At 27.3% G+C, this 20,640-nt stretch overlaps 1 protein-coding gene across 1 annotated transcript; it reads left to right on the top strand.

Annotated features, from left to right (window-relative positions):
- Nucleotides 1–7,137: 7,137 nt before the first annotated feature.
- On the top strand, nt 7,138–7,439 carry K444DRAFT_545048 (uncharacterized protein; the record flags this gene model as incomplete). The annotated part of the gene is made up of 2 exons (XM_024876104.1): nt 7,138–7,265; nt 7,298–7,439. Coding segments are annotated over 2 exons (270 nt in total), but the record flags the coding sequence as incomplete, so codon positions are not given.
- Between the last annotated feature and the right edge of the window lie 13,201 nt (nt 7,440–20,640).

The raw sequence follows: 20,640 nt of genomic DNA, 5'->3' as shown, positions 1-20,640 counted from the left end.
GCTTAATAATAATTTACTACTTAATAGGCCTTTTACTATAATTCTAATAAGTCTAGTTACTATTAAGAATAGAATATACGAAAATGGAATCTCTTATAAGGTTATTAAAGCCTCTTATCTAGAGCTTTCCTCTTCTATTAAAGGTTAATTCAAGAATACTATAGATAATACAAAATTCGAAGAAGCTATTTATTTAAAGTATATTAGTATAATTTATAATATAATTCACTATAATAAGCCTCCTTATTACCCTATAGTAAAGGCGGAAATTGAGTAATAGTTAAAGGCGGACACTAATTAATATAGAGAACTATATCGAATTTAGTATAAGAATATAGCTAAGCGGATTCGGATTACCTTTAAGCAAGTTCGGAAGTATGAAATAAGACTATTTAAGAGTAATAAGTCTTATTTTAGGTATATAGAGGAGAAATTAGATTAACTAATAGAGGAGGATCCTGAATATTTCATTATTTCGGACTCTAAGTAGGAATTTTTTATTATTTTTGGTACTTAGGAAATAAGTACAAATAAATAAGAAGTCAGATATAATATAGCAGGCCATACTTATTAAAAATCATATTATTTTAGCGGTTTTAAGGTTTAGGTTATATAGTAAAGGCTATGGCCTTTTATATGTAACTTGCGGAAATTATATAAGAAAGCTAGTTTTTCTATAGTTCTAGAAAATAATCCTTTATAAATATTTAATTAATTGAGCTTTTATATACTATATACTATTTATGCTTTACTATTTACGCTTTTAATTTATTATTTTACTATTAAGTCACGTTTTGCGCTCTGGTATACTTTATGTGGGTTTTTATCTTATTATAGTTTCCCTTCTATAGTAGTTACTTAATACTAGTTATTTAGATAATAAGTATTCTAATAAGGATTTTATACTAGTAGAAATATAGTAAGTATATTATATAATATTAAAGATATACTTTAAGCCAGCTTAGGTTATAGCGGGGTTAGCTATATAAGGAGGCCCTATATATAAGATTTGCAAAACTCGGGATAAAAGAACTATTTTGCTTTTAAGTAGAATTCTATATACGGGGCGGGAATATTAGGTAGCTAGCTAGAAATATAATAATAGAAATTAATTTCCTAAAGTATAATTATAAATTTTCCTAGTATTTAGCTATTTATATATAGGTATAGCTTATCTACTCTTCCTACTATCTCAAAACCTGTATTAATAATACTATCTTATATTAGCTATTACTAGTTCTTATATAAAAGTAAATATACTATATAATGAAATCTATAATACTTTATATTTGGGGTATTATTTAGTATGTTTTAAGTCTACTAATAATATCTTATAGGCTCAGAAATATAATTAGTATATTAAGCTTTAAAAAATCGAGGTCTATATATATAGGCTTTACCGGAGTTACGAGTATAATAGAGCCTTACTAAATAATAACTCTTACTAGTAGTAATTTTATCTAAATACTTTATTATATTCTCGAATATTACTATATTAGATTTAGACCTTAATAAGAAAATAGTATATCTTACTTATTATAATATTTTTAAAAATAAACTTATAAAGCTAAGAAAGTAGAATAAGATATATAATATAATAGAGAAATATAAAGATTACTTCTATTATAAGTAACTTGCCGATTTAATAGATTTGGAAAAAACCTATAGGATTTTAGGAGATCTTCTAATAGCGTATTTATTTGAATTAGAGTTAGTAGCTAAGGCTATTTTCCTAATACTTTTCTCTTATAGGAAGTTAGGAAATAATATAGCCTTAATTATAAAGTATATAAAAAACGGTTTTAAGGACAGGTATAAATAAAGAGATAGAATAACCTCTAATACCCCTTTTTTTCTAGATATTCTCTGTTTTTCTAATACTTATATACTAAATAGCGCTTTCCTAGAAAGTACTCTAATAGTTAGATAGTATTACATTAATAGAAAGTCGGGGTATATTAGAAAGCCTACTTAAGCCATAATAAAACCTATAGGCTCTATACTTTAAGTAAGAGAGGGAAAGAAGGCTATACCTAAAAAAGGCTTCTATAAAGATATAAATATAAGTCTCCTGAATAATTCTTCTCGGAATATTAATACTAATTATAATTTATCTTTATAGGCAAAAAGAAAGGCAAAAAGAGCCAGAAGTATATATATAATTATAATATTATACTAATAAATCCCATATATCTCTCTTCTAGACTTTAGTATTTAATTCTTACCCAAACTCAATAACTACTTAAAGAATACTACTATAACTTTGCTAAAAAGTAGTTTCTATTTATATTAGAGGCTAATAGCTAGAATATACCCGAGGTAGTTAAACTAACTAAGTAGTAGAAGATCCTCTTGAAATATAATATTCCTATAATAGCTATTACTTTAAGTTATAGCTAGTTACTAGTAGTTCTATTTAAGTATGCTATATCTATCCGGTACTATACTATTTATTATTACTTACGGATTCCTATTAAAAAAGTAGAATAAATAATTCGAGATATCTAGTTATTTTCTCAAGTACTATAAGATAACTTGCGAGCTATATAGCTCCTATACTAGTACAAGAAATTAGAAAACCTTATTATATACTTATAATTAAGAATAAACTTCTAGAGAGAAGCGGTAAAAGCTAAGCTCCGGAATATATATAATATAAAAATTAAAACAGAGGAGAGGCTAGTAAAACTAGAGTTAAGGGCAAGCTAGTTAACTTAGTCTTTAGAAGTAGAGGGCAGAACCCACTAACTAATTAATGCCAAGGCATTATAGTTCCTGAAAGAGGTATTTAGTAAGCTAGCTATAGCCAAATCTTTACCTATTACTGCCCAGAATCAAGTTTAGTAGTAAATAAAGAATAGCGTAAGTATAATAATTAATTAGAAGTACGCTAGAGCTACTAAAAGACTAACTATTAAAGTTAAACCTCTAGGCCCAGATTCTCGAGATTAGCTATTACTATATACTCTAGTTTTAGCTACTAATGCGCTCTATAATTCTTATGAGGGCTCTTACGGATATATGAGCGAGCGGGATTTCTTATACAAACGTCAAAAATATACTAGAGAGGCAGATAAGACCGAGGAAGAGGCATTTCAAGAATTAATTCAGGACTCTCAAGTTACTACTAGATTAATAATACTTTGGCGTACCGCTATTTAAGGATACGAGAGCTTCAGGTTAATACCTGATATATAGATAAGAGCTAAGAATAAAACGGCTAGGCATATGCAACCTTTGGCAGGGTAACTTTAGCCTTTGATATAATATCCTCCAGATCCAGTTTCTATAAATAATAACAAGAGTACGGACTATGGCTCCGTGCCTGCGGACTACGAGTGGGAATAGTAATTAATATTACTATTCTTTACTTATGTGAAGAGTTACTGAGCATTTTCTCTCTCTGGGAGAAGAATGAATAGGGCTGCTCTTGGGGTTAGTATTCTGCTTCCTGCCTCGCGCCCTTCCCCCAGTCCTCCAAGGAGTGCAGAGCCACCAAAGTATGCCTCGCGCATACCATATCTCAGGCGATTTACATCATGTTAATAGCCTGCTTTATCATGTCTTCTCCCCGGGACCGTTAGCTTGGGACATCAATGTGACTCCCATCTTGGTGTCATCTCCAATTCTAAGGCCGCAAACCTGACGTCGGATGACTTCTGGTCTCTAATTCCAAGGCCGCAAACCTGACGTCGGATGACTTCTGGTCAGCCGCTTCGGGGCCGCTGCCTTTGATCTCCAAATCAACGTACCTCTTTCTGATTTTGTTATACACGCTGTCTTCTATCGTCTCTTGCATCTAGATACCTTTTCGAGAATCCCTGAGATGGATGATTTGTCTAGGAACGACGAGGTTGAGAGAGAATTAATACAAATAACGGAGCCTTTAAACCCTGCCTCTATTAAAATAAGGCTTTGCGCGGGGCGGATCTCTCTCCTTCAAGCGAAAGTGCATGACCTTTAGGAGGAGAATCAATTACTCAGAGGTTAATCTCGATACTAGTCACTACCAGACTCCGGTTACCTTAAATAGGAGACGTTTCAGAAGAAGATTCCTCTCAAAATCCGGAAATTAATCTAGTAATATACTTTCCTAGCTTCCCGTATTATTCAGTTCACCGTCCGTAAAAACGATAGTAGCTTCTTTTTTAGTAGTAGTACTCCTCTAGTAATATTATATATTTACTCGGAATCCTGCCAAGAAGCCCTTTCTATTTACTAGCCTTTCTTTACGTTTAATTACAAGATAGAATCTGTATTAAGGCCAATATATTTTTGCCCTATACGCAATATTCTCTATTTCGCCGAAATAAACGCGTTAAGAGACAAGTAGTTTATATATAGATTTCCTGAGGTAAAGGAAATTTAATTAGTAGCCCTATACTATAATCCGTATAATTATTATTTTACTAGGTTATTTGACCTTTGCCCTTTTCAAAATCTTACCGAATTAATCTTAGTTATAAGATACCCTAATAAACTAGTATTTAATTTTAGATATTATAAAAGTATAATATTTTTTGACTTGAATTCTAAATAGGCTCTTGGGTTTGAGCTAATATAAAGATAGGAAGTTCTAGAAAACATGTTTATAGAAGCTCTATATAAGTAATACCTAAAAGAAATTACTTCTATTATTCGGGTTGTGAGAATTAGACAGATTTCCCAAATACCTTACTATACTAACCTTAAATATACTAGATTAGAATCTTATAGTTAAGTATTTATAGTATATAGCTACTAATAATATTAAAATAGGAAAAGATATAGAAGTTAACTATAATATTATGCCTAGTTCCTTTATTTACCGCAGATTTTGGGTTTTTCTAGATAAGACAAATTCAATCCTTAATATTAGCTTTCTTAGATGGATTTTGCCTTAGTTAATGGATTATAAGTAATAGATTTTGGGTTAGATATTTTGAGGAATATATTATGAAATAAAGATGGGCAGTAAATAGTAAAAGTTTTACTATAACTGAGCTCGAAGCGCTTCTGAAAATTTCTGATGGCAGTAATAGTACAAACTCAGTATTACCTTAGAAATAATATTAAATTTCGTCTACTTGCCCTATTTGCGACATTATTATGATTTTTAGAGACTAGTAAAACCATAGTAATAGCATCCTAAATGGGGCTCGTTAGTCCAATTAGAGTTACTGCACGTGACAAGAGTATCTCGCTTCGGCGCTAAACGCTGCCCCACCAAACATGCCTTTCCCACTTTAATATTGCTAATTTTGTATTGCACGGTTTCGAATGTTAGACGACTCTCTATCACGCATTATTTTAGCTATCCTGGCATTTATTGCATTATCTTGGTATCTCCGCCAATTGAGTACCTTACCATCCGCTAATTACGAGACAAGATTGTAATATCCTCAACGAGTTAATAATTCCGCAAATGAAGTTTAAAATATTATGAAGTCAAGATAAGCTATAGTAATGATATGAAACAGGACGAGGCGCCGGCTTAAAGATTCGCGAAGATGTAAGCAAGGATGAGAAGGGGAAGCCTATAATATAAGCTTATAGCAGGTTTGGGTAGTGGTTGTGTCTATGTCGCTGATTACGATTTCAAAGCAGGCGAAGAATCGAGAGCCAAGTTAAAGTAATACATTATTAATTTAAACCGTCGTTAGCTCTCGCCAAGTAACTTAAGTCTTTTAGGAGTGCCCGGCTGCGATAGTATACACTCACACATACCATACCTCTAGCGGCGTACCTTTTCGAGCAATCTGCGCTGGAGGCTCGCCGAAGCCTCAGTCGAGGGTTCGACTCCGTTCTCAGAAGGTGCCCTGGCCGTCTTCCAAGGACAGGCAGATTACGCACCATGTATAATGCATTAATGCCAATATAGCCCACTCGATTAGCCATAAGTAATATCTCCGTACGGATGGAATGGGAAGCCAGGAGGTATAATCACTCAGTAATAAGGAAGCCTGTGCGACCTGTCCAATAACGTCTATTTACTCATGGAATGGAAACAAGATTTAAAAAGCTCGCAAGGCTTCGGTAATTACAGAACAATGATATGTGAGCCTCAATGGGTGCGGTTCAGTGAAGCATTGCCTGATCCATGCATCTGCCATGGCCATTGTTAAGTCTGAGGGCGTTTGATGCAAGGAGCGCTGCATGCTGTCACCTGGCAAGGGGATTCCTGGTCGAGAAACCGACGGTGCAAGCCTCCGTCTGGCCGTTCTCTAACGAGTCAATGTCTCCGAGCTAAAGGTATCCTATAACAGGTTCATATAGCTGTATTAGTGGGGTGGATGCTGGAGTTTTTCGCAGCTGCGTTATTGGACCCTCCGTTCAAGTATAAGAAGGCAGTAATCCCCCCTTCAGACGACTTCCCTTCCAGTTTCCTTTCCATTTTATTAAATATCCTTGATTTAATAGCATCTGCAGAATCCGACTTGGTAAGATGCTATAATAATGAATACATACTTTATGCTAATATTAGTTTGAAAAGAACTTAGAAGATATATGAAAATTTGACCGCGGCCTTCAAGTTAAGGAAGAGGCGGATATACCCTCAGGAGGGTTCTTAAGATAGGAGGTCCAGATATAGTATTATAAAGCCTTACTAATTATAAAATAGACCGGCTAATTATAATTAATAATAATATGGATTTGCTAAAACGGACAGCTTCTACTTAGGAACTAATTAACGAGAAGTACCGAATTAGAAAGAGAGCCCGAAAAATAAGAGAATTACTTTAGATTATCCGCGAATCCGTAAATAACCTTAGCTAATTAAGGGAGCTTGTATAATTAAGTGAAAAGATTATTATTATTAGCGGGGCCAGTATCTTTATTAGTATAGGCTATAAGTTAAAGCTTATTTGTAAATTCCTTTATTAATACTAATTTATCTAGTTCCTATCTTTAAAAATATATAGAAATCCAAATAGATCTCGTTTAACTACTCTCTTTATTTCTCTTTAAACGAAACAATTTGCTTTTACTTTATAGTTCGTAGTATATATAAACGCCTATATTCGGATTTAACTAAGCCTTTATCTTTCTATAAAATTATAGATAAGCTTATATAGACTTATTCTTATTTTCGGTACTATATATAGAATATTAACTATATTAAGCGCTTATTACCTAATCTTAATACTAAAATAGTGCGCCTCTATAATTAAGTTAATTAAGCCTAATATAAGATATATAACTGGGTTTATAACTATAAGCTATATCTATTTTACGGTTCCGATTCGCTATACTATTAAAGGTACTTATAAAGAAGCCAGGCCCGGGTATTAAAGGATAAGTAATTATTAAAAATTAGTAGGCTAAAACCTAATATACTTTTATATAGCGAGCCTTATCTAGATAATAAAGAGATTCTAGAAACTACTAAATATAATTTGAGAATATATCCGGAGTTAGTATTAATTATTAGTATAAAGCTACGGATTTCTAGCGCTTAATTAATAGCTATAAACTTTTACTATATTACTCGAAGTATAGGTAAAGCAAGTTTTTAAATTAGTAAGAAGAAGCTAGAGTCGAATATAAAGTTCTTATATAATTATATTCTTATAGAAGATTATAATAAGGTTATTTCTCTAGATATTTTCAAATTATCTAATTAATATATATATATATATTACTATAAGCTATTCTTAACTTTTACTATTATATATAAGCTATCTTTAAGAAACTTAAATATAATTTAATACGGATATTATATATAGAAGCTATTACTATAATTTAAGTATTTAGATAGAAATTATAGATATATAATATAACTTCTTCTCTTCTAGCTTCCTTTACCTTAAATATATTTATATAAGCTAACCGGATTATATTAGTTATCTTATAATTAGTGCAGATTATACTCAGTTAGTATTTCTCTAGTTTAATTATAGAACTACTTACTAGAGATTAAAGTATATATAAGATACTAGCCCTAAACTTCTATATTAGTTAATTTCTATATAAGAGTACTAGCGGCATTTAAAGCCCCAAATTTCTAGTATTAATAACCTCTTATTAATTTATTGGATTTCTCAGGCTAGTTAAGCCCGTAGTATTAAACGAATATAGTATATTAAAAGACCTAGTCCGTAAGAATTAGTTATATATATTATAGTACTAGTTAAAGATAGCTTATAAATCGACTTTTTATATTTTTCTAATTAGGTATCTCTTTATTATATTAGTCTATATTTTAATTAAATAGCTTATATACTATCTTAATAGTTATATTCCACGGCTCAATTTCGTTAACCTTTTATAGAAAACTTATTATCTGGGTTCTAGTAGGGCCTTAATCTCGGATATTAAGTAATTATTTAATATATCCTAAATAAGCTATAATACTAATCCCTAATATAAAAAGAATTATATTACTATAATTCTCTACTAAGGATAACTTCCCGTATAGGCCTTTAAGGAAGGCTCTTATTACTATAGGTTATACCCGGAGAAGCCAAGTAAATTCCTTTTACTATTAGATAAGGGCAGTAATATTTCTGCTCTTGTTTTTCTTATTCTAATCCCATAATACTATAAAAAAGAAATGTAATTTACTAATAGAAAGTACTAATATAAAAGGAACTTATAAGAAGATATATTAGCCCGTATAAACTTAATAAGGCTTAGCTAAAATAATATTAGCCTTTAGTAATTCATTTTCTTTAAAAATTCTAATTTTAGCTCTATTTTATAGAGAGATTTCTATTTGAGCTACTATAAGTATAGTATATAGCAAGCCTATAATAATAAGGAAGATAATTAATAATTATAAAAAATTAAAGAGAGTAAGATATAAAAAAATTATAATAATTATAATAATAGTTAAAGCTATATAAGTACTTAAAAATAATTTATATATATAGTATTTATAATAGGCTAGGTTAAATAAAGTGTATTGCGAGCTACTATAAGGTATAAGAAGAATTATATAAGGAAGAAAAAGAGAGAAGTTCGGGCTCTCGGCCCGTAAGGGGTCCGCAAGAAGCTAACGGGTAGTTATTAGGGCAACGAGAACTGCCTAAGGCAGTCGAGTCCAACTTACGGGTACAACCCGTTATAGTATTAAATAAACGGTAATAAGAATACTTCTAAAACAGCTATACTAATAGCGGTCTAGAATATGTTTTTAGTATTAGCCTTTAACTAGATTTAATTATAACTTATAGTAAGACCTGCTATACTTAATATAGATATAAAAAGACGCGTACTAGAATAAATTAGACTTAAAATAGCTATTAAGTAAATAATATATTTAACTATAGTAATAATACTAAGCCATTTATAAATGAAATTCTTAAACTATTATAATATATAAATATACTTAAAGAATATATTAGATCTACTATAAACTAAAAGTAAAATCAGATTAATTAAAATAGCTTTACCGGATTATTTTATTAGTACTATTTAGCCCTTAGAGATAGCGAGAACTATAGTATTAATTACTATTATAGAGAGAAGACTAATTAGATAAAGTAGTATAGTAATGTCTATATTTTTAAGATATTAATAAAATAAATAATTAGAAATATATTTGCGAGCAAAGAACTTAATATAACGGGAATTAATATAAAAAAGAGAATTATTTTATAGGTAGTATTATAAAAAGGCTAAAATTATAATTCTAAGAAATATATCTCTAGAGATAATTATAGCGGCAGTTATAATATCTATTTTATTTTAGCTAGAATAGGTAGTTCTTTAATATTTAAAGATATATTTATATATATATAAAACCTTAGAGAAACTTATTTTTAGAAGTAATATATTTATATAAAGATATATCTAAGATTTCCTATATTTATTTTAAGTAATTTTGCTTAATATAGAGCTAATAGAATTAATAGAGATATTAAATTACCGAAAGGTAGCTTTAACTAGATAATAACAAGTATATTAAGATAAGTACTAACTAATCTGGATAATTGTCTCTATTATCTTATAAACCGTATTAATAACTGCCTTATTCTAGAGCTCGTTTCTAATATATTATCTAGATATATAAATTATATTAATAATAGGTTTTTCTAGTATAATATATTATCTAAGCCTTTTATTATTTCTTTATATATATGAAATAACGGGTTAATAAGACTAAAGATAGTAGAGCTATTATAATAGAATCCCTTAGTAAACTATAATATAATATATAATAATTATAAGAATCCGGCTATAGTATAAATATATAAGATTAATCTTATAAAATTAGGAAGTTACCTTAATATTATCTTAAATAGAAGATTCTTAACTTCGTTATTTTATAAAGCCTATTCTTATTTACCTAAAAGAATAAAAGATTAAAGAGAATAAGAAAGATCTTTATATATCTCTAATATAGAAGAAGATATTAGTTTAGGGAATAATATATATAGCGCTTAATTTATATTATATATATAATAATGTTTCCTATTTATAGAATAATATTTGAGAGATCTAGGTAAAATAAATAGAAAAGAGTTAAATATATATTAATTTTATATAAAATATAATAAAGCTATATAAATAATATTTAAATATTTTTATTTTTATTTCAGGCTTACTAAGGCCAAATCTAAGATATTTTATAATAGAGAATTTGAGGATTTATTATAATATAATAGAAATTATAATATAGTATTCGAGGTTTAACTAATTAGTTTAGAAGATATAATATAGAAGAAATTATAATATAGTATTCGAGGCTTAGCTAATTAGTTTAGAAGATAATATATAGTAGAAACTATAATATAATATTTAAGGCTTAGCTAATTAGTTTGGAATATATAATATAGCAGAAATTATAATATAGTATTTAAAGCTTAGTAAATTAGTTTAAAAGTTATAATATAGTAAAAATTATAATAAAATAAAACCTATAATAAAGTAAAACCTATAATAAAGTAAAACTTATAATAGAGTATAAGTTATAATAAAGTATAAATTATAATAGAATATAAATTATAATAAGATATAAAGAGAAAGCTTATTTAATTAGTTATATAGTTATAAAATAGTAGATATTATAATATAGTAAAACTATAATATAGTAAAACTATAATATAGTAAAACTATAATATAGTAAAACTATAATATAGTAAAACTATAATATAGTAAAACTATAATATAGTAAAACTATAATATAGTAAAACTATAATATAGTAAACTATAATATAGTAAAACTATAATATAGTAAAACTATAATATAGTAAAACTATAATATAGTAAAACTATAATATAGTAAAACTATAATATAGTAAAACTATAATATAGTAAAACTATAATATAGTAAAACTATAATATAGTAAAACTATAATATAGTAAAACTATAATATAGTAAAACTATAATATAGTAAAACTATAATATAGTAAAACTATAATATAGTCGAAATTATAATAAAAGAAATATCTAATTCCCTATATAGTTATAATATAATAGAAATTAGAGTAGTATTTCAAAGAAATCTAATTATTTAAAGTCTAGAATACTCGAAAGACAATATATAATACTTTCTATATACTAGTTAGTATAAAGAGAAAAGATTAAAGCTATTATTAGAAAGTATTATACTATCTCTAACTAATAAAATAAGTAATTTCACGAAGTTTATTCTCCTAAAAACTATTTTTATACTTTCCCCTATATAGAGGCTAATACTATTCGAGTAATTCAGGTAAGATATCTTAATATTCCTTAAAAGTAAGCTCTTTTATTACAAGTTTATAGAAGTCTATTTATTCTCTATTATCTAGAATATAGTTACTTTCTTTAAGGATCTCTTTAAGTATCCGACTAACTAATTAAAGGTTTCCCATATTATAGTTATCCTATATAACCTAATATAAGTAAATATTTACTATACTATTTCTTAGTAACTTTTAGATATTTAAATACCGAGATTTACTAAATTTAAACTCTTTTCCGGTTACTAGTATATATTCTATAGTAAAGTTATTATATAAGAGATTCTGCCTAGCTAGATATTTAAGCACATAAAATATTTATACTATATTAGTATTACTATACTAGATAGTTTCTTAAATAATATATGTCTTTATAAATTCTTTATATATCTAGTAATAATTATAGATATTAGGCTATAGTAGCCGCAATTATAATAAATAAAGGCGGCTTTATAATATATAATTTATACTATTTCTTTGAATTAGTCTTATCTTACCTAGCCTTTATTAGTAACTAGTAGCTAGTACTAGAGTTATTATTATTAAATCTAATAATATTAGAATAATTAAGTATATATAATATATTTCATTTACTTATAGTCTTTAATATATTAACTAGAACTACTTTAGGTATTAACTTATATATTATAAGCTTTATTCGGATTCTACTAAACTCAAAAATACTATTAATATAATTCTTATATCTAACTAAGTCTAATATAGTAATAAATAGTTATATCTTTAATAAGATATATATACTATTCTCGCTCTAACCTATATCTCTTAAATATTATATACTAGTTACTTTTTAAGATACTACTTCCGAGTTATACTCTATTATACTTATAGTTTAATATTCTAGAAAAACTATCTATTACTTTATAATACTAGAATCTAATCTAATTAGTATCTAGCTTATTATCTATATTTAGTTAGTAAAGAAGGCCTCGGTATATAACCGCTATATATATAGGAAATAGACCTTAAATAGTTTAATATATCCTATATAAGATAAGAGACTTATAGGAAAATATAGAGTTCTTGAACTATTTTACTAAAAGGACTCAAATAGATATAGCTTTAATAAGATTAGAAAGTCTAAAGTATAAGCCGCCTCTAGACTAGCTATCTATTTTACTTTAATTCAGAAAAATAGATTTCTGGCTTAGTAAGTTTAGAAATCGGAAATGCTTTCTAAATATTTAATAGAACTATATATAGGCTAAAATATCTCTATTTATTCTCGCCTAGATACTAAATCTATCTAGAGTAACTATTAAAGATTTATAGAATACCGAGAACCTCTAATACTTTAAGTTTTCTTAAGGTATTATACTAATATATATTTATAGCTAATATAGACTAGAAGCTATAAAATAATATATTTATCCTTATAATATATAGTAGGCTATTAATTTCCTTAATAAAGGTATTTATACGAATTCGGATATAATTATAATAAGCTAATAATATAGATAATTTGAATTATTAGTTTAATATAAAGAAGTAAAACCGGAATATCGAGTTTATTTCTTATAATAATAGAACTATTTTCCGCTTTCTTAAGACTAACGGATTATAAAGAAAGAAGTTTTACTCGAAATAGATAGAGATTAACTTAAAGATAATTAAGAAATAGCTAGCCTTATATATAGTACTTGCTATATTATAACTATTTATAAGGCTATAGAATTTTTTTTATAAGAGAACTCTAGAGTATATTAATTGCCTTAAATATAATAATATAAAGCGCATTAGCCTTACCTTAAAAAGTACTAACTAATAGTAATAGGAACTTATATTTTACCTTAATAATATAAGGAGAATATAAATATTTATTATTAGCGGTAATCTAGAGCTTATAGAGAAGATAAATATAGTAATAGTAAAACTAATTAAGGTAAGGGCCCTAATAGTATTATTTATAAATAAAGAAGATATTATACGAGAATTTCAGGATAGAATAATCTTTTATTAGGTAAATAAAGGCGCTACTAGAATGCAGCTTTAATAGAATATTCTAACTATTAATAAAATAATTTCTTTTATTAGAACTTTCTTAGCTAATATATTATATCTTAAAAATAGTTATATTACTATAAAAGTTCTTATTAATCTCACGAGATATTAAACTAGAGAGGTACTATAGTATATATAATATAGTTTTCTAATAAACTATATAGTACTAGAATATACTAACGAATAAATAGAGGCGGCTAATATTTCTATAGAAAAGAAAAGTCAATTTCAGATAATATATATATAGCTTTAGATATTCTTAATATATAACTATTTCTGCCTTATAAATCTTATTCCGAAAACTAATAGTAAATATAAGGTTTCTAGTATTAGATTAGACCCAGAATAGTAGCGGAGATTTACTATAATTACTAAAGCTTTCGGATTTAAATTAAAGGCAATTAATTTTCTATTTAAAGAAAACTCAGACTATATAAATATTCGAGATATACTTTTAAAAGCTAGACTACTAAATAGATTTAAATATAACTTCTAAGCTAAAACCCAGTTATACTACAAATTACTTTACTAAATACAGGTAATATAGTAGTAATTATATTAAAGTATATTACTATAGTAAATTATAGATATCTCAAATATAAAGAAGAAGTAGTAGTATAGGCGGCTATATAAAAGAGTATTTAAGAAATATAATTCTTGCTTTTTCTTTTATAATATCTGCTAAGTAGCTTCTAGTAAAAGATATATTACTAACTTATTTATTAAGTATAATATCTTATAATTCTTCTTTTAAATTCTAGCCTTTTCTACTAATCTATTACTCTGGTATAATATAGATCTAGAGACTACTAATAAGTATATCTAGTATATACTAAAGCAAAATAATAGCCTTAATTAAGCTTGCAAATATATTTATATACTCTAGAATAATATAGCCTAAAGTATAACCCAGAACGCAGCCCAGAATATAGTATATGAGGCTATATAAGCTATAATTATACTATAGCTAGAGAATACCGAGAAGTAATTAGCTATATAATAGAAAGAGAATATATATAATAATATAAGGCTATCTGAGGCTTACGAGAGGTTAGTAGGGCAACTTGCGCAAATTTAATAGTACTAGAAGAGAATTAATAAACTTGAGACTATAGAGAGAAATTATATACGGGAAGAATTATAATAGTAATTGAAATTAGCTAAGAAGCTTTATTAGAGTTAGTAAATAATAAAGGCTCTTAAAAGAATAATTATAGATTATAAATCTGCTTATAAAATATAAGTTATACTTATAAAGTAGTACTAAGATTAATAAGAAATAATAGATAAATTAGAGAAATATTACTTAATAATTATAGAATTTAAGTATAGGATTTCGGAATATAAGTCTAAAAGTAATAAATAAGTATTAGTAGTAAAGTTATTATAATAGTAGCTTGCCATATATTTATAATAAGTAATAATAGAATTAGAAGTACTATAATTAAGAATTATAAAATAGAAAAGAGGTAATATATAAAGGCCAGAAGATTAAAATACTAATAAAATATTCTAAGGCTACTAGTAAAAAGCTACTAAATTAGTACTTCTTAGCCAAAAGCAGGCTATAGACCTAACTAAATCTAATAAAGCGGCTAATAAAAAAAGTAGGATCTTAAATATAATACTTATAAAGATTAAGTAGACCCGAGAAAGAATTAAGATACTAAGTACTACTTTTATAAAATAATTCTAACTTGAGCCAAACTATAAAAGTAATAATTATATAATAATCTATCCGGATAAACTTCTATTTAAAGATCTTTCTAGAGCAGAGGTATAGATTAAAGACCTAGAAAAGTCAATTACTAAGTTTATTACTATCTATAGTCTAAAGAATCTAGTATAAGACAAGAATCCCCATATAAAGATACTCGAATTATAGAAGCTAGCCCCGAATGCCCGGCTTACTATTATAGACGGGGGCGGCGCTAGAGTTAATATAGAGGCCCCAGATTTTAATTAGATACTTGTAGTTATAAGTAGATAAGCAGAAGTCTTAAAATAAGAAGGTCGGGCTATTTATAATCTCTAAGCAGAACTAGATATAGTAAAGATAGCTATTAAGAGCTAATAGTAAAAGGCGAAACGGGTTAAAAGGCTCGAGAAGAAGCTTATAAAAATAAAGAAATAGTTATAATAAAAATAAGTAGCTATTAGGAACTTTAGAGAAAGCCTGAAAATAGCATATAATACTATATAGAGAGAGATAAAGCTTATAAGTATCCTTAGGAAAGAGCTAGATATAGCTAAGATAGAGAATAAAGTATTACTCTAGTAAGAGAAAGTAGCTATTATAAAACTTATAATAGAGTTAATAATAATTAAGGCAAATACTAAAATCTTATAAAAAGAAGTAGAACGAGTTTATAGCCTAAAGATAGAACTAAATAATTTAAGAATAGTATTATAAGCTATAAGTAGTATATAAGAGAAACTAGAGAAGATAAGATAGAACCTAGAAGACTTAAAGTAACTATTAGGCTTATATATTAAGGAGCTGAAATTAGTAAAAGCCAATACTAAAAAGAGGCTAGAAGCCTTTAAAAGTCGAGTAATAGGCCTGGAAAAAGACCTGGAAATAGTATAGTAATTTATTAAGGAAAGAGAAATAGAGTTAGTAGGCCTAAAGCTTAATATTAGTAATAATAACAAGTATATAAGGTTATTAAAGGCATAACTATTTGAGACGAACCGTCTAATATAGCTAGAGAAAGAGAAGAAGAAACTCGAGGCTAAGTAGAAGGAGATTTAAGTTATAGTAGCTAAGATAAAAGCCTCAAGTAGCCAGAATTTTAGGGAACTTATATAGCAGGAAGCATATATTAATACTAGTCTTTTATAGGTTAAAGAGAAAATAGTTATAATAGAATTAGATATTATAAGATATATAAAGTATAAAGTATACTTTAAAAGTTCTAAAACCGGCTACTAGATAAATATTAACTATATTCTCGTAAAAGATCTAGAGCAGAAGTTTGAGGAATTATATAATTAGGTTATTTATTATTTCGTAAATAATATTATAATAATAGTAGAGCTAGAGAAATATAAAGACTTTCTAGTAAATTAAAAATATCTCGCTAATTATAGGAAATTCTTCTACTATAGCTATAATTTATCTCGGAAAAGATACTATAGTCTGGATAATATAGAAGAAGATTTAAAGAGTATTATAGGACCTAGAGCTCAGGAATTAGTAAGACTTTGCGCCTTACTATTAATCCCGAGTTTCTCTCCTTTATTATCTTTATATATATTTCGAAATAAGAGGGAGAATAGGTTATAGTAATAGTAATACGGCTATTAATAGTACTTTTTCTATTATACTTAATAGAAGGTGGCTTATATATAGTTTATATACTTTATTCTTTAATAGATTATTATATTCGAGCTTATAGTAAAAGAAGTCTGCAAGACAGAAAGGTTAGCCAATATGCGATACTAATATAAATAGGGCCCTGGCCCTCGGATAATCGCTTATAAAGACCGTTATAAAGCTAATCTAATAATTGACTTAATTTAATATCGGATTTTGGGCTTAGCTATTCTCTTTACTTTACGCTAACTAAACTCGGTTAGGTTTGCCGTCTGGCTTCATAATAAATCTGCTAGCTATAATAGTAAGGAGGCTCTTGCCGTCTACTACTACTTAATAAGTACCTCGAAATTTCTTTATATAGCCTCGGCACCTTTAAAATTAGGGAATAATATCCTTTTAATTAATACTTAATAGATTATTTATAGAGATAGGATAGATAAAGAGAGGGGATCGCTCTAATACTATATTACCAGAACCCTAAATCTAACGAATCTCAACTATTAGATCTGTTATTAAAACAAGAGTATTATATTTATTTATATAGCTAATCTGTTTCCCCCAGATAGTGCCTAGTATTATAGAACTTGCGAACGGAGCAGTATTAAGCCAGATACTACTAACCTTATAGTCGAACCTTTAGCGGATTAATATTCTTTAGTAATATCTCAATTTAGTAGCTTACGCTCTAGTATATAAGTGCGACTACTTACTAGCTCGCATCTTCGAGTATAACAAGTTCTGTAGTCGGTAGCCCTCAAATAATACCTCAACTCTCGCCTTTATAGCTTTAAACCAAGATCGACGGTTTTGGCTATGGATTGCAATACTTAAAAGGAAATGCCGCTATAATTTCTTTAGCGAGCAGTATATTGGCCCCCCGAAAACGGTATTTTAATCCTCTTCCCTTTTTACTTAGATATTTATAACTGAGTTTATTAACTTCCTATATAAATATAACTAAGATAGAATATTTACTTATATTATTACCCCAAATAGCTCAAAATAAAACTTTAATATTTAATCCAAATATATAACTACTTCTTTTTTAACTATCTCTTTCTATATCTTTATAGCGCAGCTTTAGTAGCTTCTTTATTCCGCTCTGCTTGTTCTTTTAGCTCTTTATACTTAGTGTCTTTTACCCTCTTCCTCTTCTTATTTACCTCCTCTCGTTTCCTCTCCTTTAGCTTTTTAGTAAATACTGTCCTTCTCTCGCTATAGAGCTCTTATTACTGAGAGAGGCTAGAAACGTTATATCTAGTAAACTACTAAGCCTCTTTATAAATATCTTTACCTATAAGAATTGCATATATATCTCTAGATTAGCTAGAACGGAGAGGCCTATTAGAATAGAATAGAATACCATATTAGTTAAGCTTAATAGCCTCTAGCTATAGCTGGTTCCCAGTAGCAAGCTCTTTAGGCTAAACTAGCTCACTAGAACTCGTTATTTTGAGTAGATAAATAAAGATAGCTCTGCCGTTAGTTAACCTCTTTTTTCTTAACTCAATCTTATATTCTTTATTATTATCTTCTTCTTTAGCGTCTTCTATTTCTTCCTCACTTCTAACTTTAATAGTAATAGCTTCCTTCTCTTTAATAATTATAGCTAAAGTCTTTACCTTTAGTTATTATTACTTCTGCTTAGTAACCCACTTGCTATATTTCGGGTATTTTGGGCAAGCTAATATAGACTTCTAATAGATATACTTATTCTCTAGTAAATATATAGAATAGCTAAATATTTATATTTCTTTGGAATAAGCCTTATATATAGCTATCTCCTAAGCTATCTTCTTAAAAGAGCTCTCTAATCTTCTTTTCTTAAATATAAAAGATATTAGCCTTTATATTAGCTCTAGAATATAACAAGAACTAATAAGGTACTAGATATTTATACTCTTATATATCTATATAATAATAGCAAGATCTAGCTTAAACTATTTAATTATTTATTATTTCCTTTCCGGGAAGAAATAATAGATAAAAGAGTAAGATATTCTTTAATACCCCCTTTAATACCGTAACTCTGCTATTCATTACTTAATAACTAGATATAGCTAGAGTATTAAGTATCTTTAATTAGAGCTACTAAAATTAAGCTAATAGCTTTTAAGTAGCTAATATATATTAGGCCTTTACTATTCTAAATAGTATTTATAGCAGTTATCTTTAAGCTATAGCTAACTGGTTTCATATAATCTAGGCTAATAGCTAACAAGTTTCGTAATAATAATTTTTAATAATTATAAATATATTAATAGATAATAATAATAATAATAGCTAAATACTAGAATTCCCTATTAGTATAAATACTCTCTCCCTAGTATATAGAAGCTATTTCTAAAAGTAGACTTTCCAGAAATAGTTATACTTTCTAATATATACGGATTTGTATTTATAGATCTAAAATAGTAATTAAGAAATACTTAAATATAATATTAGAGAGTTAATATAAGACTTCTAATCTTTCTAATAAGAGAACTAGTAAAAGTAAAATTAACTTCTAAATATTATTACTTTAACCTTACTACTAAGAAACCGATCTTAAATATAATTATAGCAGATATTACACCTAATAGAACTAATACTACTATAGCCACTCAGATAGATAAGGATAGAGGAACTATTTAATTCAATAGCCTCGCAACCCTAGAGCCTATTTCTGGTCCCGAAGCAGAGCGGATTACTATTAATTAACTATATTAGAGTATAGAAATTTCAGAGCTTAAGAAAGTTCTCGGTATTAAAGTTAATTATTGGCTTAATTAAATAGAGGAGATTAAGAAGATCTACTTAAAAAAGGCCCTAATAGCTACTAAAAATAAAGGCAATTAGTTAGGTAAGTAAACCTCCTTAAATAATATATACTACTTTATTTAATTTATATATTAGTACTAGTAATAATATATATAGTAACGGGAATTAGTAAAGAGTAAATAGATAAAATAAACCAATAGCTTAAACTAATCCCTAATTAGACAAATCTCAGCTATATTTTAATACTACCTAGAGAAATATAATATAAAAAAGTAATATCCTTAGAGGAGATTAAGTAAATTCTTGATATAAAGAATATTTCTAGTATTAATTAGCTTAAGGAGATTAAGCAGATCTATATAATAAAGGCTTTATAGGTTACTCTGGATAAGGAAGCTTAATAAAGTAAGTCGAGATCTCTATAACTTGCCGCTTACTAACTAAAAGTACTAGAACTATAGGCTATAGTTAAGATATCGGAAATTTCTAGTAGCTAGATAGAAGTAATAAATTATAAGCTAAAATTAATTTAGAATAAAAAAGAAAACGAGAATATAAAAGATAAAGAGGCTATAACCTTTATCTAAGAAGTTTATATATATATTATACTTATTATAAAAAAGATCTTAAGTAGTAATAATAATAATAAGCTCTATATAGAAATTCTAAAGGCAAATAAGGCTATAATAAGCTAGTAATAGAGCTATTCCGATAAAGAGAATATAGTTAATTTAATTAATATAAAGAGAATTAAAGAGATTATAGTTAATATCTATTTTTAAACTATAAAGTTTAAAAAAAATCTAACTAATTTAAGAGTAAAAGAATAGTTTTAAAGTAAAGTATAGGAACTAGCTGAGTTAGTTAATACTAGTTCTTATTCTAGTACT

Source organism: Hyaloscypha bicolor (genome assembly GCF_002865645.1).
Source record: "Hyaloscypha bicolor E unplaced genomic scaffold K444scaffold_182, whole genome shotgun sequence".
Classification (NCBI taxonomy): Eukaryota; Fungi; Ascomycota; class Leotiomycetes; order Helotiales; family Hyaloscyphaceae; genus Hyaloscypha; species Hyaloscypha bicolor.
The sequence above is the reverse complement of the archived record's forward strand: the minus strand, read 5'-3'. Positions and strand labels throughout refer to the sequence as shown.